This window comes from Rattus norvegicus, chromosome 8 (assembly GCF_021556685.1).
Source record: "Rattus norvegicus strain SHRSP/BbbUtx chromosome 8, alternate assembly SHRSP_T2T, whole genome shotgun sequence".
Classification (NCBI taxonomy): Eukaryota; Metazoa; Chordata; class Mammalia; order Rodentia; family Muridae; genus Rattus; species Rattus norvegicus.
Window position 1 is genome coordinate 12,448,812 of NC_141541.1, and position 27,641 is coordinate 12,476,452.

Consider the following 27,641-nt stretch of genomic DNA (forward strand, 5'->3'; position numbering starts at 1 on the left):
AATGAGTTTTCCACCAGCGAACACCGTGTTAATCTATAAGTTAAAAACAATATATCTATGCAGTATATCCAATCCAATGTACATTCAAGAATAAAAATACCAGCTTTTAGTCTTTGACATAGAAAATATCATCAAAAAGATAAGCCAGATATCTCAGAAAGTTATGTTATCCAAACTACAGCCACCTGCATAAAATTTCCCTGGCTGTACTCATTGCTAACCATCCTCCCTTCCTGCCCATCTGCAGCGCATGACACCTGGCAAACCACCAGGAGAGTTTCCCCTACAAATTTTAACGCTACAGACATTTTTGAGGTCACAGATATTATTATGCATACTCCTTTTATCTCCACAACACATATTGGAAAAACGCTTTGGGAACTAGCGAGATCTATCCTCCAAGTGAACATGTGAGGGGCCATGTGAATTTAACGACTCACAAAGGCACCAGTTAAATCCCACCTTAGAGAGTGAAAAGATTTAGTGATAACATTGGACATATTTGCCAAAGACCCACTTTTCAACATTCTTGAATGTCCAAAATATCTTTTCCCTTTAAGCAGTTTTTAAGCAATTGACTTAAATTTTTAAGCATACATTCACCCAATTAATTTTTTTAACTAGAAAACCTGCTAAATGAAGCAAAACTGAGAGAGGACAAGACAGGTGTGGTGGCTCATCCCTACTTCCCATCGCTCCAGAGGCTGAAGCAGAGTGTCAGTTAAGGTTTGAGGCCAGTCTGACGTACATGGTGAATTTCAGGACAGCCTGAGCTACAGAGTGAAGCTGCTCGAAACCAAACAGGGCTGTAGATGTGGCTCAAAGGGTAAAAACATTTGCTGTCAAGCCTGATGACCTGAACTCATTACCTAGGACCGGCAGTACGGAAGCCAAAACAAACTCTCACGGGTGTTCCCTGAGCCCCACGTGACACATGTACAACTCCCACATAGGGATTAGATAGGTAAATAAATGAAATTTTAAAACAAAACAGAACGAGAAAGAAAGTGGCATCCTACTCACTGTTGACAGACACACACTACTCGGTTGTTAAAGTCCCCTCAGCATGTGCTCTACACATTTTTAAACCATGACAACAAAATGTTGGGTTAAATGCTTCTTTCAGAAATCCGTCCTCAGTCTGAAACAGTGCCCATCCCAAAGAAAAGCACAGATCACCAATTCAGTGGCACAGACAACCCCAGCCTGCCAGGTCTCGTCTCTGGAGGAAGCACATCCCTTGTAGCTTTCCAATGATCCATCGCCAAGAACCAAGTGAGCACCAAGGAGAACAGAGAATCCTTAGAAGTATCGTGTGTGTGTGTGTGTGTGTGTGTGTGTGTGTGTGTGTGTGTGTCAGATCGAACTGCTGCAATTACATTGTGAGTCTCCCGCAAGAATGCCACAATATTACAACACCTTTGCTACTTGGAAGCACAAAACGGGGCAGTGAAGTTCCCCCTTGAGCAGCCCTCTGGATTGAGTTTTATACACAGGAAGAAGACACAGCTTGATGATAAGCTATGACAGGTGCATTAGTTTATGTTCCTAAAACTAACCGTACTAAGAAAAGTAAAAATAGCATCAGTGGACAAAGTCAAAAGACTCTCAATGTGTCTCAGGTGCGCATCTGTAAGTTACAAAACTGAATGACTCTGCATGCAGCATGAGCATCTGTATGTTACAAAGTAGAATGACTCTGCATGTCACATGCATGAGTGTATGTTACACTGCAGACACATGCAGGGACTTATGAGGCGGAGTATCCTAAGGAGTTTACTCGGGGAACAACTGCTGAGAGGATTCTATTTCTTTGAATAATTACAAAGCTCAAGGGTAGCGCAGAAGTAGTGTCAGTGGCACAAGGCTTTGGCTGCTGCTCAGTTGAACCTCAGCACAAAGCAACAAACACAATTTGCTTGTGGCATGCCCGAATAGTGAATGCTGTGTCAATGAAACAGTGGATGAGTATCAGTACTGGCCCCACCTTTCCCATCAGTCATTGGGTATGGTCCATCTTTGACTTCAGTGTCAGACCACCCCACCCACTTCGCCATACTGACCTTATTTGTAGCTGCCATACTGACCTTATTTGTAGCCAAAACTCTAGTTCCTATTTTCTGGCAGCCACAACATCAAATATGACTTTCCATTCCCTCTGTGACTTTAAGTTCCACAGAAACCAGCTGGGCAGTGTGATTGGTACATGCCTTTAATCCCAGCACACAGGAGACAGAGGCAGGTGGATTTCTGAGTTTGAGACCAGTCCAATCTACAAAGTGAGTTCTAAGGTAGCCAGGGCTACAAAGAGAAACCCTGTCTCAAGACTAAACAAAAGTTTCGGAGTCCTATTTCTCTAATTTAATGTCAACATGCAATGTGAAACATTGGCTTCATTTCAAAAAGGAGAAAGAACAGACGGCTCGAAGATGGGACACCTTGCCCCACAGCCCCAAAACAATGAGTGTGAGACAAAGTAGGTATTTAACTTGATCAATTCCAAACTCTTCCAGCCAACTGTGACTGCAAGGCTGTGGGATAACAGTGCCAGCCTGCTACACTGCCAGATTACAGGAGAGAATTGTCCATCTTTAAAGGTGACAATCCCAGGGCCATTGCTCTCCAAGAGTGACTAAGCACCAAGGGGGAGGGTGGACCAACCCCTGAGGAACTTGCTGAGGACAACCATCCACTTACATCTATCTAGCAGGCGCCCTGCTAGGCTGGCTGCCATCAGAAGTAACTTCCCACCATACATTCCTTCACATTCTGCAGTGGCATTCCTATCCCTCAGCGGCTTCCTGCAACCCGCTCCAAAAGCCTTCACATCCTCTTCCCTGCCCAGCTTCACTGCTCCACAACCTCTCATCAGCTGTGACCTCCTGGCTGTGAGCCACAAGACACTAAAAGTTCACGTTATCTAACCCCTTTGGTTTGTGTTTCCGGGAATCCTGCTATTCAACCCTAGTTTACTCCAAATCTTATTTCCCACAGTGGCTATCTCAAAAGAATGTTCCTTCTCCAGAACCCAGCCCCAAATTTCCCTCATTCTCACCAGATGCCCTGGTGTCCTGTTCCACACAGACACATCAAGGAGTCCTGATCAACACTGTCCACTCTTCCATTTCTGGCTTTTCCTCTCTGAAGCTGGCAACTCCCCCTCCGAGCCTCTCATCACACCACAAACCTTGCTTGCCCATTTCTTCCCTCCTCCTCTTTACATAACCACTTTTTCTTCCTCACATGGTGCCCCTTTTTCTCTCTATTGCTGTGAGAAAACATTGCAAGAAAACACAAATTAGAGAAAGCAAATGGTTTGTTCCAGCTTGCACATTACTTTGCACATTGCTGAAGGAAGTCAAGTCAAGACTGAAGCAGAAAACAGAAGCAGAACCCACAGAAGGCAGCTGCTTGCTGGTTCTAAAAGACTCGTGCTCTGAATAAGCCTTCCTTGTGCCCCCCCAGAGCCACCCATCCAAGCAATGGACTGAGCCCCCACATGGATTAACAATCAAGAAATTCCCTAGTGACAGATGAGCTGAGCTAGGCAATCCCTCAACTGAGACCCCAGCCCCTTCTCAGGGAACTCTAGGTTCAGTCTGGGCAACAGTCAACACTAAGTAGAACACACAGCTACCATTCCTTCCTTTTGATCTACATCCAAACATGAAGCAACCTACTCTCCAGAGTGGAGGAGGATAGAGAAGAATGACATGAGGTGGATTTAAGGGGATTTAAAACTATTGCTCACCGTATCTCAGGAGGAAGTCAAATGTGGGCATATGAACCTGTCAGATAGGTAAACTGAGGCAAATCAGCGTAAGAGCCTCTATGGTCATATACACAGTTAAACTCTTTGACTTCCATTAGCTCACTGAAATGTAGACACTTTCCCACTATCGCAGAGGTAAACCCACCTTCCCAAGTCATTATCCTAAGTTTAACAAGTCAAATTAAAGGCTGGGAATTTCCAACAGGACCCATGCCATAAAACCACATAAGTGTGGCTATAATTCCTCAACAACTCATCTGAAGAATTATCTTCACTTCCTCCCTCTACACACCTGGTCACCAAATGCTGATCTCTCTCTGTCCATACTCAAAAAGGTCACCCATCAGCATCGGAGACTGCAACCCATTTGAAGCTCTGAAGTTATAACATGATCATCAGTTGAGACTAGGTCAGTGGTGGATCATTTGCACCAAATGCAAGGCACCAATTCTCGATTCCTAGCATCACATCAGGACATAAAAATCTTTACAAGGCTCCCTTGACATTGCCACTTTACAGCTCAGCATCTTTAACAGATAAGGAAATTCCAACTTTCACATTATAAGCACTATGTGTAGCTTCCATGAAGTAGTCATAAGCACCTGGTTTCATATATTAATACAGAGCACTGTAATTTCTAACCTTGGTATTTTGACTTCGAAAGCACCTGACCTAAGTGTCCAGTCCCAAATCAAATTACCACTCTTGCTAGATCCTGGTGTCCCCAGCCTCCAGTCCCTTCTCTGACTTTGGTATACTCAAAGCAGTCTTGTCCTTACTTCACCAGAAGCACTCCCTCAATCCAAAGCCAGGACAAACCATGCCTTCCATAGCTTTTCAATTTGAAAGCCTAGTTTTGATTTTTATAGTTCTGGGAAATTTTCACTGTAACCTCATCTCTTTTATTCTACAGACGGACATACCTCAAACAAAATCTTCTTCCAGGCTTCAATTGGAAACAACCAAACTTCCTTCTGAGTATATGGCCTGTACCATGCATTGGTCAGTCTACCAGTATAGTCACAAAAAGCACATCTGGTACCACCCCCAACCTAGTCACCACCAAATGGTCTTCTGTGTGACCAACCCATTGATTAAAGTAGGAGTTGTGTCATTATGATCCTAGGCAGAAGTCGCAGAGATATTCTAGGGAGACTCTGGGCCCTCCCTGTTTTGTCACCCCCCCTACTTCTGTTTACTTAAATTGATTGACATGAAAGAACTAGGCATATTAGACCAGCCAGGCTGGGATGGGTGGGATCATATACATTGCACAAAAATACAAGATTGGTTTTTTTTCTTTCAAAAATGGATGAATATTCTCTACAGGTTAGAGGATAGCCTCATCTACTGAATAACTTCTAAGCTAGCTAGAACTGCATAGGAAGACCCCATCTCAAGAATAAAAGGGAGAAACTTAAAATTTCCGTTTTCCTTGACTCTGACTTGAACAAAAAACTGTTCCTGTAACAAAGAGTGCCCAGGAAAGTTTCCTGTTCTCAAAGAAAAGACCAATTGGTCTGTCTCACAGTTTAATTTACACATGTCCGAGCCTTTGGCTCATGTCTTTTTCTCAATTATGAGATGGCCACAGGCATGGAAGTGGGGGAGGGTGATCAGATACCCCAGGATCTGATCAAAATGTGATAAATCTATTTCCCTTCTACAATTCCTCTTTCCTAATTTCTTGTAAAGTAGAAAATGGGTGGCTGGCTATAGACCTAACTGCCAGAACAAAAAGGAGGAGGAGGAGAAATTTAATAGCTAATGTGTATGAAAATGTCCCAAGGAAACCCAAAATTTTGTAAACATAAAGCACATTTAAATGATAAAACAGTGATTGTTAGCCCCCCCCCCAAAAAAACCATACTGACATTGGAATTCTATAAAATCACAGCAACATTTCTTTGACAAATAGTTTCTACTCACACAGACAACACAGTCAGGAGCTCATGTGAGAGCCCATCCTGCTAGCCCCACGACCAAAAGAAAGGGGTGAAAAGTAGAAAACCTTAGAAGCATCTAACTTCCAGACAGAGAAGCATAAACGATCCACAGGAAAGGACTGTGGTGTAACACAATCATGGACCGTGATGCAGAGCTTATGTTCCAGTCAGCATCCGTGAAGCTAGACTTCACAAGCAGATGAGGAAGACACCAATAAAAGAGGTCTCCTCAGCGAATGTTTGAGAGACTCTCATAACAAAACTGCAGACTGCACCTGTCTCCTGCACAGACTTTCACTTGCTAAAAAGCCTGTCTTGGGGACTGGACTGATAACTCAGAGGTCAGCTCCAAGGTCAGGGGTGCTCCCTGCTCTTCCAGTGGATTAGAGTTTGGTTCCTAGCACACAAGTCGGGTGGTTCACACTGTCTAATTCCAGCTTCAAGAACTGCAGCACCCTCTTCTGGTCTCTGACGGCACTTGCAGGCATGAGTATAGACACACACATATGCATAAATTAAAAACAAAATAGTACATGGCTCTGTTGTTAAGCAAAAATCTGAAAGACCATGAAGTTCTAAGCCAACCATGAGTTCCACTTCCTAAGACCATTCTCATCGTAACACACAGCCTGTGGGGTTCTGCAGTGGCTATTCATGGCACTGTGAGTGTATACAGCAGATATTGACAGTTCCTGTCAGGCTGTCGCAGCCAATCGTCACCTGGGCCTGCACCCAGAAGACAGTCAAGTAAAACACTTCCCAGCTCCACCATCCCAGGACCTGCACACGCCATTTTTCCTTACCCTCCTCCCTCCTACCTCAGGTCTTTGGTGCAGTTTGAAAAGTCCCCCTCAAGTTCTTGGTCTGAAATATTTGTTCCTCAGCTGGTAGCACAACCTGGGGATGCCATGGGACCTTTAAGAGGTGGTAACAGTTCATGGACTAGTTCACTAGTGGGAGGTCATTAAGGGTTATAGCCCGACCCTTGATTCCCAACCCTCTCTCGGCTTCATGGTCTACCATGAAGTGAGGAGCCTGTACCACACACTCCTACCGCCATGAACTCCATCCATTTTGCCTTCCCTAACAGTCAGACTAAGACCCTCTCAATCTGTCAGCCACAATAAATCCTGCTCCGCAGAAGTTGTTTCCATCACGTATGATAGTCATCAATACGTGGAAGCAGTTACTATGGCTGCCATCTCTTCCCTTCCAAAGGTGAGAGATGCTTTTCCTCCTCTGATAATGCTTCCCTACAGCTGCTTTAGACAGCGCTGTCTCGGACTTAGTCTCCTTCCGGTTCCCTCCCACCCTGCCAGGACTGCTCTATCTTGGATGGGGTCTCAGCCCAAGGAAGTTGCTTCTGCAGCATTTGACACACTCAACAGAACTCTGACGTCATTGTGACTTTTACTGTTGTTTTCCCCAGTGATAGTATAAATATGAATGATCCAAGCCACTGAGGGAGCCTCAGTACTGGCTGCCTGCTAAGTTATTATGAATAATGAGTTTTACAGACAGGAAATGCAAGCACAGGCAAGCTCAGAGTGGAGAGAAAGCTGCAAAGCAGGTTTCTGACTCTAATAGTCCTGCTCTGGCATCTTGCTCTGAGAGAAGGCAGGGAAACAACCATCCTATTATTGTCCCCAGTAGGCCAGGGCCACCACCACACTGCCCATGCTTCAAGCAGGCGAGTTTGGGCGGGTCAGGCCACCCAACTTTTCGACTCCTCTGTTCTTGGCTAAGAAAGCACCAGGAATACTGGGTAAACAATGGCTCTGAGAAGAGATGAGTTTGTATTCACAAGCTTGCGGACACTGCACATTGCTGCATTCTGTGTTTTAGCTGACCCTGTACTTATTTCTTTTTTTTTTTGCTGAGATTATTTTTGTGACATTGTGTTATCAACCATAAATGATGGCCTGTCTAAATAGGCCTTCTTAAAGTCATGTGCTCTCAGGGAAGGAATATTGCAACTATTTCACCTTTGAGTCAGTGCACTACATACAGGCAAAAGCTTGGATCACCCCACATGGTCCTGTCCCCAGAGCGATGCACAAAGCTTAAAATAGAACAGGTAGCCCTTAGCAAAAGAACAGAAAACCATCTTCAATTCTGCTTTGAAATTTCCTTTCATGTTCACAAACATTAGAAAACACACATGTTTCTAACACATATGTAAGAATCATATGCATGCGCATACATGCCTGCATATGTGTGAAATACTTTCTCAAATTTAGAAGACCATACCTTAAAAGTCATAATAGACATGTCTAAATATAAAAAAGGGTCTCATTGAGCTAGTCTTGAACTCACAATCTTCCTGTGTCAGCTGCCAAAGTAGCCAGGCTTACTGAATGTGCCAGCATGCCCAATTAGTTTGTTTTTAGCGTGACTCTAAAGTTCTACCTAGCTATCTTTGAAAGGCTTATTTCATTGATGGTGTAGGAGGCACTGCAGGGAGGCCAGTCAGTCAGCAAATACTAAACATTGACTACAAACAGCACTTCAGAGCTCTGAGAAAGTGCAGAAACCGGTGTCCAACTTATTCCCTTGAAACAGCTAGAGCAGACAGCTGGAGCCTCCATAGAATAAAATCAAACCACTTTCAATAGAATAAGACCATGGAAGAAACATGGCTTTGGAGGACTCATGCATATCAATAAGATAAAACAAATAACCAAACACAACAACAACAATGACGACAACAAAATCGTCTTTTATTCAGGCTTGTGGCATTGCAAGTTTTCTGAGTCATTTTCTTTCATTTAAAATTTCAAATAATCTCCAGTTTCTTAAAAATACACATGAGCCAAAGTTTATGGCCCAAACCCTTGAGAAGACTGAAATGACAAAGCCCTCCTTGGCTACATAGAGAGCTGCAGGCCAGTGTGTGGTGCATGAGAACTTGTCTAAAAGAAAATAAACCAATTAAGTTAAGACAAAATAAATAAAATATAAATCTGACAACATGATCTGACTTAAGCAGCGCTCTCTCACTAACTACAGTTCCAGTTAGGCTGCACTCTGCTGTCTCCAGCCTTATTTGTGGGTGGTGTTGCAGGATACAAAAATAGGGGTGACTTAACAAAGAAGGAGAGATGGAAAACAGTAATTCAATTGTCTGACTGACAGCTATTAAAGAGTAAAATATACTCCCTCCAGAGTTCAAAGGAAAATGTTATTTGTATAAACAATCCAGGCTTTTGGAACTGAAAGAAGAATCCACTTTTGGATACTTCCTGATTCACATAACCACACTTAAGTGGGCTAGAACAATGGTTTGTAAAACCTGACAGACTGTCTTTCAAATCAGCAAATGACGAGGGATTCTTTTTACTTAGATTTAATAAAACATCAGAGGTCTCTTTAGAAAATTTGTACTTCACAATATCGTTGTCTTTGGTTTATGATATTGTTTAAAAAGAGACCCCAAATCAGCATGTAGAAGGCAGAGGCCCAAGCGGTCAAACAATGCCCAAGAAAAGTGTCATGGCTACAAAGAGTTCCACTTGATGAACCTTGCTATCATTTAACAATCCTAAGAGCATTTGGATGGGTGAGTGTTTCAAGTAGGTAACCAAATTCTGAGGAAAGCAGTTATGTGTTTTCAATAGTTTAGCCACTAGTTAATTTTTGAAGAAAAGTGAGTTCTTAAGTAGAAGAGAGATTCTGGTTTTATAATAGATTGATTCTTTTTATTCTTTTTTGTCATGTCTATGTGAATATAGTGTCTTTGTGTGTATACTCATAAGTGTGTGTGTATCTTCATGCACATGTGTATGTCTGCATGTGACAGCCCCAAGGAATGTTATTAGGAATGTTCCTACAACACTCTTACACTTTTCTTTGAGGCAAAGTTTCTCAGTTCACCCCAGGGCTTAGAACATTTCTTTAGCAAACTTTTTCTAAGGATCCCCTTCTGCACCTTCTGAGGATGGCATTTCATTTCTGTGGGCTTTGGGTGCTGGAACACTAGTCCTCTTGCTTGTGTAGCAAGCATCTATGCTGCTGAGCCATTTCCTCAGCATACGCCTGTTAGCCTTCATCAAATACAGCGCTCTCTCTCTCTCTCTCTCTCTCTCTCTCTCTCTCTCTCTCTCTCTCAAAGTGTTTCTACCCTACATAAGAATTTCCTCACAACACAGAGAAAGTAGCTGATCAAACTAAAGCTTTTCCAACTGCCTCACTGAGGAACGTCTTCCCTTGACACCCTCAGACCAATCTCACAGGATCACTCAGGCTAACTTTAACTCGCTATAGAGTTCCCTTGCTGTTGTACCACATGGGCAGGCCCTCGGCCTCAAGGAGATATGAAACAATACATATTTATACTTGGATAAAGTCATGTTTACTCAAATACACCTACTAAGCTGGGTGTGGTGGTACACACCAGTAATCTCAACACTTAAGAGGTGCAGGCAGGCAGATCTGGATTCATGGTTATTCCTAGCCACAGAGCAAGCTCGAGACTAGCATTGAGTATATGAGACTCTATCTCAAACAAAAGTAGGGCCTGGGACATGACTCAGGAGGTAAAGCACTTTGCCTCATAATTCTGGGGATCGAAGCTCAATCTCTGGGACCCTAGAAAAAGTGGAATAATAGAACCAACTCCATAATGTTGTAGTCTGATAGCAAACGAAACTGTTTGTCTTAAATTTAACAGTTGCAGCCTCATTTTTCACCATAGTCTCTTGAAGACAGAACAAAAAGAATCAAAACTATATAGGACCACCCAAAACAACGCCAGATATACAACACAGGTTGGTTTTGGTTCAAGTAAACCCCTCCATGAAAGACATGCATACAATGTGTACTGTATTGCCATGGGTAACTTGTTTTTGAAGGCAACAGGTTCTTCATTCTAGACAAGTAGATACTAATGACCCTTGTTACTATGAGCGCACATTTGCATTCAAAACAGAGTTAAGTGCAGGAACAGAAATACACTAATCAGATCAGAAATAGCTAGATGCTTAGTACAAAAACACACTCTGCTCTGAATCACTCAACCGCTTTCTCAACTAAGGGTTTGGCATGAACCTTCTTTGGCAGGTGGCTCTGAGTTACGTACCTGCAACACAAGAGTGTTCTGTTTGGGTGTGTCTAACTGAAAGCAGTCTTCACCTAAAACATTTACTAGCACACAGGCTCTCCTTGGTAAGTGTCTAAGTCTTGAGCGCAAGTGTCATCTCTTCCCAGATGTTCTTAGGAGTCTCCAAGAGTTCGGCACAGGACACTGCAGCCTTATCAAAGATGTTCGTGCACAGCCACACGTGCACTGCAGGGGGCTTTCCAGCATTGATTAGAACAGACAAATTGTGCTGAGCTCAGCTTAACTAAAACTATCGGAACTGCTTTAAAGCAGAGAGAGACAGACAAACAGGCAGACAGACAGACAGACAGACTAGGGTGTTCAGGAATTATTTCAAGGGCTAGAGAGATGGCTCAGTGGTAGAACATTTGTCACTCAAGAATGAAGGTCTGAGTTTAAACGAGCAGAGTCCATGTTAAAGCTTAGTCCAGTAATGCACACCCAGAACACTGCCGTCAGATGAAAGGCAGAGACAGGAGAGTCCTCAGAAGCTACAAGCCATCTAGCCTGCAATATTCAGCTGCAAAGAATGAAAAATCACTATCTCAAACAAGCTGGAGGCCAGGACCAAAATTGAGCTTGTCTTCTGACCCCCATATGTTCATGATGGCCTGTGCACACACATGCATGCACACACTCTCTCTCACACACATACTCTCAAACACACAAACACATATATGCATCACATATACAAGAATATTAAAAGCTATTTCAAATTTTAAGTTCTAAGCAGAAAAACAAGTCAGAGGAACTTTCATGCTCTGTCCTCAGTATGAGTGGAGTAAATGCTAACGTAATATATGAAGATGCATAGAATTCATTACCCTACATTCTCTAGTGCGTAATTATCTTTACAAGACTGCCCAACTCCTAGATAGGCTCACAGTAGTATCTGTGAACTTTCAAATCTTCAAGCCAAATTGCTGTAAACAGTTTTCAATAGAACGAGACTGTTTTCTCTATACAAACTCTTTTGTTCCTACTAGTCTTCAAGGTCTGTATATAACTCCTGTTGGAACATGGTTAATCCCAGCATGTGTGGGCACCAGGAATACCATTGCAAAACGTACATGCAATGTTTTTGCAGTGATTGGAAAATATTACTGCATAGTTATAGATCATAGTAAAATAATTGAGCACCTTTTTCCTAATCTATCCTATAAGTATATCACTTAAGAGAAAGGTTGACACCTCCCACCACACTAATGTCTGACCCCCAGATTGCTAACTCAGCCTCTAGCTCGGAACTCCTGAGCGGTACACAAGTATGCAATCTGAGCAGCAACTGAAACGCTATCTAGATGCATTCAGCAAGCTGCTTCCACTCGCAGTGCTGCATGCATCTGGGAAGCCGTGAGTGCAAGCAAAAAAGCCCACAGCTCACCTACCTGTGGTGCAAAGAAGCAATGGCCTCTAGCAGTTTGGGGTGTGAAGGTGTGTGCATAATAGAATGCTCTATTGGGACTTCAGCACGGGAGTGTACCCAAGAAGTTCTCAGTGGATCTTACATGAGGAATTCCAGTTTACTGTTCCAAACCATTTCACACTGGCAATCAAGAGCAAATACAAAACAAACACCTAAAAAGGTCTAAAGGGCATGGGTGTAGGCAGAAGGGGGCAAGGGGAGAAGAGGAAAGATTTACCTGCTGGATACTGATGTCCTCTCTGAGCAGACTCCCCAGAAGAGCTTTCACTCATGTGAAGGCACCTCCTTTTCTTTAATCAAGGTCTGAACTTGTCTCCATCCACCATGGGCACATGAGAATCCTGCTACCCTGTCTCCTGCTCCCGCCCTCCTCATAAACATCGCCGTGGCACTACACATCACCTTACACTGAGTGGAGATCTTTCTGTTGTCACTGTTAGTCCTTCAGATTTTACACTTATGCCATGGATCAGTCTCAAGACTATTGTGGCTGAAGCTGTTACATCAGTCAGTTGCTGAACTAATCATAGCTTGCTCCTCTCTCTCTCTCTCTCTCTCTCTCTCTCTCTCTCTCTCTCTGTTTTTGTTTTGTTATTTTTTTTCTTCCGAGACAGGGTTCGTCCGGTACAGACCAGACTGACTTCAAATTCACAGGGATTTAGCAGCCTGCGCTTTCCTTTCAAGTGCTACAGGCATTCACCACCACACTCAGCTCTGCCTTTATTTTATTCCTCTTTCATTGAATTGGAGAAATAAAGAGAATAAATAAAGATGTCCTGGAGCTCTAGTGAGTTAGGGTTCAGACACGAAGTATTGTAGCTTCCCCTGCAGAACTGGAGTGACTGAGCGCATGCCAGGGCATCCCCTTCTACCCCAACAGCCTTACACCTCAGCCTGAGGTACGCATCTCTCTCAGTTCCCTGTCCATAGAAACACATTGGAATAATCTCATGATTCTCAATCAGAAATTAATCAAAGTCTTCTATTACCTACAGAATTTATTTTAAAATCCTGCATTTGGAGGCTGAGTTATAAGATATACATGTTGGGTGATTAACATAAATGAATTTACTATGCTTTTACATGTGGTCAAACTCAGTGAAAGTCTGAGCTCCATCTTCAGGAGCACAAGCACAAAGAGGCGAGTAAAGCAGCTGGCACATAATCCTTAAGTCTCTTCATGTAAAATTAGCAGGCAGCACTCACCCCTTCATTACCCTCACCTCATCTCTCATCTATTGTCTTATCCCCAGAGCCCTTAGCCGTGACTATAATTACATACTGGCAGTCGAAAGCACGCCTTAGCTACTGAGCTACACACGCCTTTCCAATCTAATCTACAAGCAAGCAGGACACAGCAGTGTTTGTTTAGTCAAAGTGGAACGAGTCAGAAGAGAGCTCGAGTTCACCTGGGAAGTTACCTCGTGCTGCTTGGCTCTGGAGCGGCCGGCATGTGACTAAGACCCTGCCTCTGCAGCTCCCATGTTCCTCGAGTGTGACTTCAAAAGAAGCCTCACAGCAGAGGCTTATTGGAAAGGTAGAGACTATTTGGACAGCTGTTGCCTGCATTCTTACAATCATATGAGAGAAAATCTGGAGCAACCTGTATGTACTCCGGACACCATTTTATTAACTTCCATAAGCTTATGTGTACAAATCTGATGGGAAAAACTCACCAAACCATTAAAAAATGGTGCCTGTACAGACTCAGAAGTGTTTGCATAATCCTTTGCAAAGGGAAAACTACTAATTACTAATTCATTCTATTAGAAACACATAGAAAATTAAAAGCTTCTTAAATCATATCTCTGATAGACTGTCTTTTATGAGGTTAGCTTGGATCATATGCCAAGACTTACATAAAGGGGCCTGGCTTTTGCGTTCACAAAATTTAGGTTTTTTTTTTTGTTTTTTTTTTTTCCCGGAGCTGGGGACCGCAGAATTTAGTTTTATATATTTTCCTAAATGGTGATGCTTGTGTGTTACTCTCTGGGTAATATAGTCTAGGCTTTATCTGGCTGTGTTGATTGTATATATTCACAACACAAATGTAAAGAGGCCAGAAACAAGTGGGACAGCGTACACTAAGCATATTGTGTCAGTGTGACAAAAAAAGTGACCATCCATTTGCAGAGGATAACGGGGCCTGACCATTCCTGCTATCCTTTCCACACTGAGGATGAAGGAAGGAACATTTGTCTGTCTGACGTTCATGTAGCAAACACGTCTATCCTCACTTCTGACAGCATAAGTGAGCCACTTCCCAACCCATATAGAAGCAAGAACCATATACAAACCCAGGTACCAGTCATATCCATATGCCTCTCACACTCCTATACATACAGCTTACCAAGTAAGCATTGGCTTGCCTACCATCTGTAAAGCCCTGGGTTTCACCCCAATACCACGCAAACCAGGAGTTTAAAGTCAGCTAGCAAATTGAAGGAAATCTGGAGTATATGAGACCTGGTCTAAAAAATTTTCAAAAAAAAAATATATATATATATATATATATGTTCTGCCTGAGACTTGAACCACAGTCTGTTAGAACACTTGTTTAACACATGACTAACATTCTTTGTCTTCTTCTTAAACAAATGCTAGTATTAGCAAAGAATTCAGTATTAATGTAAGAAAGAAGAAAGATGCCTCTTAAATCCTATACCGCCCATATTGAGTACATGCTCAGCCCATGTTTGAAGGCAGAGACAAACACTGTTATCAGTATTTTCTCAAAGCACTGACCTGAGTTGGAATGATTAAGTAATTTGAACACGGCGGGGCAGAGGGAGAACAGCCAATTTAGAAATAATTTGTAATTATTTTCACAGAAACTCAAAATTAAAGTCAGAGGCCACCCTAAGTATTTATGACTTAGATCTGTGCAGTTTCTGTGATTTCAATGTGAACACTACCTGCGGTCCACTCGTGGACTCCAGTACTCACCAATACTGATCTCGTCATCAGTTTCTGCATCTCCGATACACTCAAACTGGAAGTCTTGCAGAGACTGGGAAAACTTCTGTACAGCCATGGACAGATCTGCAGTGAAGAGAGACCCATCATGAGGTTTGCTGCTTCAGGAAATCAAGGAAAGACACAGTTTTAAAATGCACACGGTTTTAAAATCCCAGCTTGGCCAACTGAAGAAAATGCACTGAGACTACTAAGCAGGTACATGCTTTAAGGTATGAAGCTGCCCTTTGACCCTTCAAGACCAGAGTGGATTATCTGGAAGCCTCTATCAGGGAATGGCCACTCACACCACAAATGAGACACTTATTTGAAAACAAGGGATTCCTGAGAGAGGCGACTAGGGCTGAGAAGAAGCTGAATGAACGGTGGAAGGGAAGAGCTCATGCACCTGTGAGAAAGGTAGGAGTGGGTCTTCCCCAGTGAACTACTGGCTTAGGTACCACAGGCAAAAGGTGATCTGGGAGACTGTTTGCAAAGAGCTTTGTGATTTATGGAGACCTGTGTAAACGCGCTCCCATGCAGACTTCAATACAAACAAGGATCAGAGTGAAAAGTCAGAAAAGTAATTCATTTTTATTTCTGGGGTGAAGAATAAATTACTTTAAATGACATGACCCCCAAAAAGTAAATCCTCGGTAAGCAGCCACCTTGGATGCACCCCAAGAGAATGACTAAGCATTTCTAGTCCTGAGCTGTGCTGCCTAGATTGAAAGCCACGCCCCTCCACCAGCTTGCTCTGTTACTTTGGGCTACTCACTGAACTGCTCTGGGCCTATCTCTGCTCCCGCTCTCAGACGAAAAACTGGAATAACAATGACTGGTTTCCAGAATTAAATGAATTAATATCTGCAAGGGATTTATAACACACTGACAGGTCTTTAAACTCCACTCAAATGTGTCAAATGAAACTAAAAATAATCAACTTCACAGTACATCGTCAGGGAAACTATGAAGTTCTCATCTCTCAGAGCAACGCTGACCTTTGTCTGCTGACTCTTCTGAAGATATTTATAGTAAAAATTAAGAGTAAAGCCTTTTCAAATTGAATGATACATGTATTCTATTTAACAGTATCCTTGCATGAGTTATAAATCAATACTAACCCCCTCTATTTGACCCAATCTATTGAAACTAAGACGTTCTCCTTGATCAAACTTTTACCAGAGTCCTACCCCATTACCTTCCTTACTGAGTCTCTAGACCCTGCTCTTAGCAAGGATCCTGCTAAGTGAGAGAGAATCCCCTGCCTCAGCATCCAGTCAGCTTCTTCAGCACACCCCCACACCATGCCCACCATTCTTTGATGAGGAATCCCTGGTCTCTTTCCAGCACAAAGGCCCTGCCTTGCACATCACTTTGCCTTTTTCTTTAATGTACAGTTCCTCCTAAACCTGCTCAGGGCGGTAGACCCTCCCTCCACTATTTCTGTTAGGCTTTGTTCAGTCTCATGTCTACTGCAGTGGTCCTGACTTCTGCTATCCTGTCTTCTTCCGGTTAACATGTGTCAGAAGGAATGCTCTCCTAGCTGTAAATGCAGCAGCATAGCTCAGCACTTAAACATTCATGAAAGCTTAAACCCAAGGCGCCATCAACAAAGACACTTGGAGCATCCTCCAACACAAAGGATTGGCCTCCTTGCTGCATTCCCCAAAGGCAGTTCTGAGGATCACAGGCTCCAAGTTTCAAAACTTTGGAGATTCTGTTGACATCTTGTTTTAAATGTATTAGGAGGAAGTTTTGTTTGTTTGTTTGTTTGTTTGTTTACAAAATAAACCATTGGCATCTCCGCTTATTAAAGAGGAAAACTCTAGGGCCAGCTACAAATCCTACTTCTGGATACTTTGAATTCAAGGAGAAAGATGAAGAGAGCCTCCTGGTTGTCCTCGTGAACTCTTTATGAGAAAATCAAGACCTTTAAGGGGTGGAATTCCCAGCCCTCATGAGAAGAGCAAGGGTGTTAAGGAGTAGACTTCCTAGTTCTCCTGGTGAACTCTTCCTGAGAAAAGGAAGGGCTTTAAGGGGTAGACTTCCCAGCTGTGTGCACTGTACTCCTCTTTCCTCAGGCTCATTTTCTGATCTGCACAACAGGGAATTAGTAGTTTAGGACTGTTGGGGAGACTACAGGAGGTTTGTACCTGGTGCTTATTAGACAAGACAGTAAGTAGTATCCATGATTATCATTGATCTCCCTCAGAGAGGCAGTAAAGCTGATGGGCCTTTCAAAGAAGCACACCAGGCCATTATCACACATCTACCAAGATGCCCAGGTCAAACTAAACAGACTAACAGTAACAGCCATATCGAATACTGTAAAGAGACAGAAGGCACTGTGATTTGGATTCCTAGGACATACTAAGCCAAGCTGTCTGTGAGAGCTCTTGCTAAGACCAGAGGGAAGCACTCCATTTAACCTCTTCATTGTCCCACAAAGGCTAAAGATACTCATGCTCTTCTGGCAGGTCAAGAGCCCAGGGATTCTCCAGTGAATGTCCTTCCTTCCTCCTCTCTCCCACCATCAAGAGACCTTCTGAGCTGCCTGTAATTCCAGATGAGCTGCTTAGACACTTCGTCCAATGGAACTCTGGGTATAAGCTCCATTTCTCCCTAAACTCCTCCTTAGCTCTATGGATTCCTGAACCGCAAAGGAAAAGCTCTGCTCTCCCTTCACAGACATGGCGGTTGAGTGCCCACGGTGATTTTTATCCTCAAACAAGAAAGTGTCTGCTTAAAGTGACACGGCTAATGCAGGCAAGCACTTGGACATTGATCCTGCAAGAAGGTTGAATGGTTTCTACCCCTATGATTTGCAGTAACTAGGGGTACAGTGTGGGTAAGTTCTGTGACTGTGTTAGGCAGTCATTCATAAGCAGCCTTGGATTCTTCATGAATACCCCCATCCAATAATCAGCAGCTGTCAAAGCAGGAACTGAAACTGTAGGATTCTGACTGCTACTCAAAAGAAAGGATCTAAGACATACTTCTTACAGTAAGTGGAGACATGACACACAAACGGGCCTAAGGATCCTAAGGTCACTCTGTATGAAATATAATGTAGAGAGGGGGCCCATGCCAAGGTGTCCCCCTGAGAAATTATGCCATGCAACAGATCTGGTATAAGGGGTTTATTGTGGGGAAGGGGGCATGAGGGTAGAGGCAGATAAATGGGAGCAGAGCCCGAGGGCAGAGAAGGGGTGGGAGACAGAGGACAGAAAGGGAGAGAAAGAAATACTGGCTGGGAACACAAGGGATCACTGGGGTGACCGGCAGTCCTTTCGTATGCCTCTCCTACCTCGGCTGGTGATGGCAGGTGTTGGCAGCAGGTTATGACATAAGACACTGCTATGTGGGAGGAGCCTGGTGGAATCGCCTGGAAGCTAACACACTATCTAACTGGAGACATTTGGTTAAAGAACAAAATTACCACTGAACCCTTCTACAAAAGTGAATCCAAACAGGCCTGTGAATAAGCTGGTTAGAAATGTGCTGCTCAGAAAAGCTGTCCCCAAAACTTTCAGAGATGATATAAAAACTACATACAGGCAGCATAGTGGTCACTCTGGCCACTAGCCTCTCTCATGCTGTGAGTGCTTTCTTCCTCATTGGCTCTCTTGAAGACTATTCCCGAAATAGAATGAGTACCTTATTATTCTGCAATAAACTAAATTTGTCTACTATGTAATGCTTCGTGTGTGTATGCTCTGAATTCATTCAACAGACATCCTATGACCCAGGGAATAAAGGAATCTAGAATGAAATTTTAGTGACATCTGTACTTGAATGTCTTCATCTGCTAGGCTATGGTTTACCTTTGGCCTCTGTAAGGATTAGACAGGGTCGACAATGCACCAAAAAGTCTCCTGGCAACTGGAGAGTACTGAGAACACACTGAGTGTTTCAAGGCAAGCATCTCAAAAAAGGGGAACAGAAACTTTCAATCGTCGGAGTGCCGTAGCAGACCACAGTCTCTAGAGCACGCTCAAGAAATCAGATGTAGAAATTTCAGGTTTCCCCTCTGATGAAGTAATCCAGCTGCAACAGGTGTTACTGTGTGTCTCTGTGTAACAGGTTGGGGTCTATTTCAACACTTGATTAAGTCAGTTCTCACCCCCAACCCCAGTGTTTCTGGAAGCATATCAGTCAGGATTACATACAGGAATCCAGACATCAAGCAGGTTACGGGACAATTTTAAGACTAAAGGGAAAAGTTTAGAGTTAAACGCACTCAGTTGCTGGTGGGTTTTGAACCTTTGATCTCCCTTCTGTTTAGTCTTACCCTGCAGCTGCCAAGGTTATAGTCAAGTGCCAAACAATGCCATGATGCGAGTGAAGAGCTTGTGTTTGCTGTTAGCAATGCAACGTAAGAAAATGTGGAAGGCTTCCTAAACCCATAATCTTGGCTCTATCTCCTACTTGGTTTACAATTCTGAATTAGAAACCCTGATATCCTTCATTGGTTTGAAAATAACACAAGCTGGGGGTGTAGCTTAACTAGAAAGGAGAGACTTTGCATATTCAAAGCCCCAAGTTCAATCCCAACACTAAAAATCCAACATATAAAACAAAATCAGAGACACACAACCCCGTAGTTGTCCAGATGAAGTCCCTAAATGAAAGTACAGGTTCAACCTCCTTTAGATAAAGATGACTAACATCATAAAATAACCTGGGTTTTTAAACCGAATGAAGGGCTAGGGCTAGAGCTCTGGTTGTAGAATGTCTGGGTAGCGTCCACAAACCTCTGCTTCTCATTGCCCACCAGATAAACCAGATGTGGTGGTGCACACCTGTAAGCCCAGCTCTCCGGATGTGCACTCGGGAGAATAGCATCGGCTACACAGAAAGTTTAATGCAAGCTTGGGCTACGTGAGATTGTATCATTAAAAAAATTTTTTTAATGTTAAATTTTAAATGATCACAAACAACATAAAATCAATTCTCCCCTTACATACAAAAAGAAAAGATTAATAGCATAAACCATGGGCTGGAGAGATAGCTCCGCAGTCGAGAGCACTGCTCTTGCAGAGGACTCAGAGAAGCCACATGGAGGCTTACAACCCTCTGTAATTTCAGTCCCAGGGGTCTGATGGCGTTTTCTGACCTCCATTTAAACTGGTCATTCACGTGGTGCACATCTACACATTCAGATAGCACATATTCCTAAAACTAAATAAATAAGCATTTAGTTTAAAACAAATATGAACCATGCCATCAGAGGATCTAGCACAGACACTGGGGTCGAAAGACAACCAAGAGAACCCACTCCATCTGGAGCCAGGGCAGAGACTGCATTCATTTCCTTGGGAACAATGGCACCCACAGTCAGCAGGCTTGCGGTGCCACACACAGGGTTTCCTTCCCATCTGCCTGCCTGAGAGTTATGCGCACAGTGTCTTCCTGAGTATTCACATTCAACTCAGAAGACATGGCATTGTGCTCTAGTCAGCAATAATAACCTGTACCACCCAGGAGAGAGAACACTAATGATAATGCTGTAACCTCATCTCATAAGGGGAATATGAAGTCCCAAGTAAATACTTAATTATAGTTTTCTTCCACATAGACTTAAGGGTGGGACCTACCTATATTTCGGAAGCATCAATGGATTTACTATGGCTTGTTAGCTGTAGAAGTAAGATACGTTTCTACCGGAACACATATAACCTGTCAGTCCACTGTTATGAACCATGTTTCCAAAATGCAGCATTTCCAGGATTAGGTTTAAACAGAACTCCAAGGAGACATATTCCCAGATGTGTGTCTTCAACTTCACTCTGCTGTGAAGAGGGCAGAAAGTATGTGCAATGGGAGTACAAAACAAAGCAGGGCCTGGTGGGGTACACTGGTAACCTTAAAACATGGGAGGCGACAATTCCAGGAAGATCAGGGATTCGAAATCAGCCTCAGCTACATAGCAAGTTTCAGTCGGTCTGAGATTAAAAAACAAAAACAAAAAACCAAGAATCAAAGCAGAGCAGATGTACCAATGCTTCCAAACAAAGCACACAGTCCAATCGAGGCATGAAGGATACAATTACCTTCATCAGAGGTGATCAACACATTCTCCTATAAGGTTAACAACACCGACTGTGATGACCAGACACATCGTACTTTGCACCTGGTACTTTTCAAAGCACTTAATGCAACCAACCCTGTCCTGTCTGCAGCAGCCATTGAGAACTAGATAGCAACATTCATTTTCATTTTGCAGATGAAAAACCTGAATTACAGATGTGCACAGGCCACCAAGGTGGCACAGAGGGTAAGGGAGCCCACAGTAGGAGAAAGCCAGTATCTGAAAGTTGTCCTCTAATCTCCCCACCTGTGCTATCTGTGCTGTACATGCAACTCGTCTTCAATAAATAAATAAATGATAGACAGACAGACAGATGAAAGAAAAGAAAGGCAGTGACTGCTCCCCATCGTCACACAAGCTAACATTAGAAGTTAACCAGAATTTGAACCCAGGAAAGCACACCAGCACTTCCAGCCTCCCTCACAGTCTGTAGTCTTTGGATAGTGGTAACAATTCAGAAGACACAGTCTATCCAGCCAGGGGAGAACTCTCATAGGTGTCAATATAAACAGAGACTTGAGAGATGCAGCTAGGTACCAGCAAGGCTGATAAGTTCTTCCAGAAACTTCTAAAGCACAGCTTCTACAGACAAAGCCAACCATACTATGAAAACCCACATGCAGCAGAAAATCTCACCATCTTAAATAGACCATGTTCTGTCTTGTAGTTATGTCACCTCACTCACTTAGAACACGTACTTACGGACTGGAGAGATGACTCAATAGTTAAGAGGACAGGATTCAATTCCTAGCACCCACATGGCAGCTCACAGATGTCCATAACTGCAGTTCCAGGGGATCTGACACCCTCACGAGGACACACATGCAGACAAAACACCAATGCACATAAAATAAAAATCACACATATATTTTTAAAGAACATATATCTAGTTCACATTCTGGAATCAAAATGGTCCCCTCGAGATTACCCCATCTCTTCAAAAGTCTCCCCTGGCTTGTTCCAGCTTCACACCTCACCTCTCCCTTTACTAAGCACTCTACATGGAGGCTCTTATATGTACTACATACAGAGGCTCCTGTATGTACTGCACACAGAGGCTCTTGTATGTACTGCACACAGAGGCTCTTGTATGTACTGCACACAGAGGCTCTTGCATGTACTGCACACAGAGGTTCTTATATGTATAGCACATGGAGACTCTTGTATGTACTTCACATGGAGGCTCTTGTATGTACTTCACACAGAAGCTCTTGTATGTACTGCACACAGAGGCTCTTGTATGTACTGCACACAGAGGCTCTTGTATATACTGCACACAGAGGCTCTTGTATGTACTTCACACAGAAGCTCTTGTATGTACTGCACACAGAGATTCTTGCATGTACTAGACATAGAAGCTCTTGTATGTACTGCACATGGAGGCTCTTGAGTGTACTGTACGCAGAGGCTCTTGTATGTACTTCACACAGAAGCTCTTGTATGTACTGCACACAGAGGCTCTTGTATATACTGCACACAGAGGCTCTTGTATGTATAGCACATGGAGACTCTTGTATGTACTGCACATGGAGGCTCTTGTATGTACTTCACACAGAAGCTCTTGTGTGTACTGCACACAGAGGCTCTTGTATATACTGCACACAGAGGCTCTTGTATGTATGTCACACAGAAGCTCTTGTATGTACTGCACACAGAGACTCTTGCATGTACTAGACATAGAAGCTCTTGCATGTACTGCACATGGAGGCTCTTGTATGTACTTCACACAGAAGCTCTTGTATGTACTGCACATGGAGACTCTTGTATGTACTGCACATGGAGGCTCTTGTATGTACTTCACACAGAAGCTCTTGTATGTACTGCACATGGAGGCTCTTGTATGTACTTCACACAGAAGCTCTTGTATGTACTTCACACAAGCTTTTGTATGTACTTCACACAGAAGCTCTTGTATGTACTGCACACAGAGGCTCTTATATGTACTGTACACAGAGGCTCTTGTATGTATAGCACATGGATACTCTTGTATGTACTGGACATAGAAGCTCTTGCATGTACTGCACATGGAGGCTCTTATATGTACTGTACATAGAAGCTCTTGTATGTACTGCACACAGAAGTTCTTGTATGTATTGCACACAGAGGCTGTCTCTCATTTCCCTTCTATCTCAGGTATGGGTAAACCTAACTTTTCCAGCACAGAATAATAAAGTGAAGAAAGGCTGTCACCCAGGAATCTACCCAGTACCTGTCACATCTTGCCATTAGTACATGTTTAATGGTTGAAAGCACAGATTTATGAAAGCCAGGTAAGTAACTAAATCTCTCAGAGACTATCTCCTTCTATGCTCTTACAAGCCTACACTTTGCATAGTTGTGCTGTGACTGAGAAATGCCCTGCACTGGCTTGTATATTTGAATCCTGCCCTGACCGCTGGTGCTATCTAAGGAGATTGTGGAAACTTTAGGTAGTAGAGTCTTGTTGGAGGAAGTATGGCATAGGTATTTATTCTTTGCTTCTCTAAAAGCAAACACCTTAGTTCACTAGTGTTGACACATACATAAGGGGGAGGGGAAGAGGAGAAAGAAACAGAGAGGGACATAGAAGAGAGGAGTTTTCATCATATAAAGAATCCATTTTAGATAAGTTGCTGAGATGCTCATGGTAATGGAACAAAAGTTTAATTTAATAAAAACCACACAGCATATTACAGAACAGGCCACGTCCGGCATCCGGCAAATAAGCCTCAGTTTTTAATCATCTCAGAGATGTTTTTTAGCATTCTCTTTGGAATCACAAGGATCAGCTTGTTCTATGCAGGAAAGTCTTAAGAAAAGCATGCTGGGTGTGGCACAATCCAATGAAAACAATGCGACTCGTGGTTTCTATGGCTCTCACTTGAACAAAGTCTCTATAGGCTTATTTTGCAAGTTTCTATTTTATGTATGTGTCAGAAAATAACGGTTGTTGGATAATTTAAAGAAATCTTCTTCACAAGAACCTAGAACAAAGCTCTGGGATTGTTAGTCACTCGATAAATGTAAATTAAAGCAGAGTCAAGGAAAGTCTCTCCCCAAGATGCCGCTACATTGCTACATCACAGTGGTCAAGCTGGTGGGAAACACAGCACCACAGAAAGAACTAGCAGAGGCCACACGGCCCTAACATGACTCACAGAGCCATGGAGGCACAGAGAAGCACAGGTTACCTAAGGCCACCAAACTAGTCAGAGTACCAGGGTGGAGCACGTGAACTTTGCATCATCCAAAGACGGTGAAACCCATCATCCCAGTGTGAATGACCTCACTCATTTTCAGATAAACATTCTGTATCTTCATCTCTGCACCCATGTGACACAGGGTACATTCACTCCTCTCAAAGGCAACACACATCGTCAAGGCATCCCGTTCTAGCATGCACAGAAGTCATGTTCACACATCATCAAGGCATCCCTTTCTAGCATGCACAGAAATCATGTTATATAAAGGTGACTGTGCTGGAAAGTAGTCCCTGAGTTAGAAAGAATCATTTTCTTGTGTCATATACTGACACAAACAAACATGAATGTCATTCTGGCAGAGTGCGTCTCTGAGCAAGAAGTTAGCTTCAGCGAGTCCCAGGTTTCTTTTAGAAAAAAAAAAAAAAAAAAGGACACCAACTCCTTTCAAGACTGCTGAGGATATTATGTGAAATTTCCTAAGCATAGTATCTAGTTCAGAACAAATACTGACTCAGAACAATCATTAACTATTAAATCCCTATTTATTATGATAGCAGATACAGAAGATGAAATATTTTCATTGTAAGCATAAAACATTTAATCTGGAATTCAATTCCTATCTTCAGGGGAGCTTCATTAAAAATAAATAGTGGGACTGACTGCTCTTGAAGACAAAAAGTCTGTAATCCCATGAACACTATGTGTTTGGGAAACTATTCCAGAAGATTCCAGCCTAAAAATAACAACAACAAGAATCCAATACTTGCCCAGATTTTATCTACAATGTCTATAGAGCCATAAATTCCATAAAAATTAAAAACAAAAAGCCTCAAAGATTTCACTATTGCTAGTTAAAAACAGATAGCTCAAACGACAAAATAAACCACACATCTTCTTTCCGTGGGGAAAATACTTGAAAGAGCGGAGGCCTGTGGGGGGCTGCAGCTTCCCCAGCTTCTCTGCTTGCTTTCAAAACCATTCTTCATCTCTCTGCTTGAGACAGGATCTTACAGAGCCCACGCTGGACTCAAACTTAACTCATACTCAAGGAGGCCCTTGAACTCCTGAGGGCTGGGCCGGTGGGTGTGCAGCACCACACCAGGTATGTGCTCGGTGTGGACCCGGGACCTCCTGCCTGCGTGACAAGCCCTGGGACTCGTCCTCCACACTTGCAGCTACCTTTCTCTGGAGCACATAGCATGTCCATCTACCCAAGATCAAGACTTTGAACAGGACTTGGTGTTGCCTTTGCTCACTCTTCATTCACCAGTCTATTACCAGTTCTTAACCATTTATTCTCTTCCTCCATCCACCCTTCCCGGCATCACATGCTAAATGTATTTGCTGTTGAAACCTGCTTTGGCTACTTTCATTCTCCTGCAAAGCCTACACTAAGCTGTTGTCTTCTAGGTTATCATCTTTCCCCTAGGGTTTCGTTGGTTTTACTTCAGAGAGTGGCTTTGTGTCATTCCCCCACCCCGCTTTTAGTGAAAATATATTTTCCCCTCATGAGATGGAACCCTATGCCCAACGCTGCTTCGAAGCACTGAAGGGCAGGAACCTGAGGCAGATGAGCCGACGGGAAACCAAACACAACTGCTCTGCTGAAGGAACACAGCAATAGACTGACTCCTAACAGAATCCTACTATACATTTGCCTTGCTCAGTCACCATCAGAGAAGCTTCCTCCTGCAGCAGATGGGACAGATGCAGAGACCCAAAGCCAGTCAACGTGCAGAGAGAACGAGACCTTGGAACACCCAGTCTCAAGTGGGGTATTTCCATCAAATCCCTCCTTTTGGAGCTCAGGAAACTCGGCAGAAGAAGGATTGGAAAGAGTTTAAATGCCAGAATGAATGGGTGGAGGACAGAACAAAACCAAGGTTTTCTACACATAACAGGGCTGGTGGACATACTAGCTCAGAGACTGGAGGAGTGTGCACAGGGTCTGAACTAGATGGGGTCCTAGAGGAGAAGTGGACTCAAGCCCTCATGCCTAACTCAGAAGCAAATACCCAATAGATACCATTTGCAAATGAAAAATCTGACTTCTCCAAGTGAGTTTCACTAGGGAATCAAACCACTCTAAAGGGTCCATGCCCACCTGTAGATGGTCAACACAAAACAAACTCAAAGGCATCTTTGGAACTTCTGCATCTCATAATGTTAAGTCTGGGTAGCTTTAAACTTTGTTTTATTTCATTTCTACATCACCAGTTCTTTGTGTATATACTGTGGCTTCCATTTGGGTTTTTTATAGAATTTCTGGGTGTGTAAACATGTGCATCTCTGTTTTTTTTTTTTTTTACTCTTTTTCTTGTTTTGTTATTTTGTCACATTCAATTTTGTTTCTTTTAATTTAATTTAATTTAATTTTATTATTATAACTTAGATTCCTGTTTTCTTTCTAAAGGGTAGACAGGAAAATTTTTAAATAGTTTTGAAAAACATTACTTTCTCTCTACATATATTTTGATTATGATTCCCCACGCAATACTTCCCCTCTCCTCTCATACTCAAATACACCTTCTTTCCTTCTCCTTAACAAATGCACGCTCTCAAACTATTTCATGCAGAATGTTCTAGCCAGAAGAAGGTAATCTCAACTCACATTCAGAGAGCTTTTCTCCTCTGGTCTGGGGCAATGTCCAGCTGCCTTCAGTAGGATGGTAACTGGGATCACCAGGAGCTAGAACTGCATCACTGTGAGGACTGCACCGCTGCGAGGGCAATACTGAGTTACACAGCAGTGAGCTTCAAGGGGAAGTTTAACAATTACTTGTGCTGATATTGTCCTCATCACTGAAAACCTGCTAAAGCACCTTAGGTGAGTTTCCATTTAGTAATTACAGGTATTGACATCCATAGACCCTCAGGCTTCCCAGGCAATAAACCGCAGAAGGATGAAGAACCTCCTTTCACAGAACTTGGGCAATCAGCTAAGCGGAGCAGAACTTAGGGTTCAGTGTATTTATTTATGAAAGTAAACCGAGGCCTTTCTAGACTTAGAACAGAGCATTTAGAGATAAGAAGGCAGTGGGTATGTGCAACTCACCTCCAGCTGTAAAGAGTGCTGTGAGAGACAAGGTAAAGAAAACCAGAGTCCCAGCAAACTCAGGTGAGTAAATGAATACTAAATCTGGTGGGTGGAGTCTGAGGAAAGGGATG

At 43.0% G+C, this 27,641-nt stretch overlaps 1 protein-coding gene across 2 annotated transcripts in view; it reads right to left on the bottom strand.

Moving 5' to 3' along the window:
* Arhgap42 (Rho GTPase activating protein 42) overlaps nucleotides 1-27,641 on the bottom strand; it is a 230,748-nt gene that overhangs the window by 144,651 nt on the left and 58,456 nt on the right. For both annotated transcript variants that reach the window (NM_001430509.1, NM_001430510.1), the window contains 1 exon segment: nucleotides 15,189-15,284. In NM_001430509.1, the coding sequence (NP_001417438.1) occupies nucleotides 15,189-15,284 (96 nt within the window).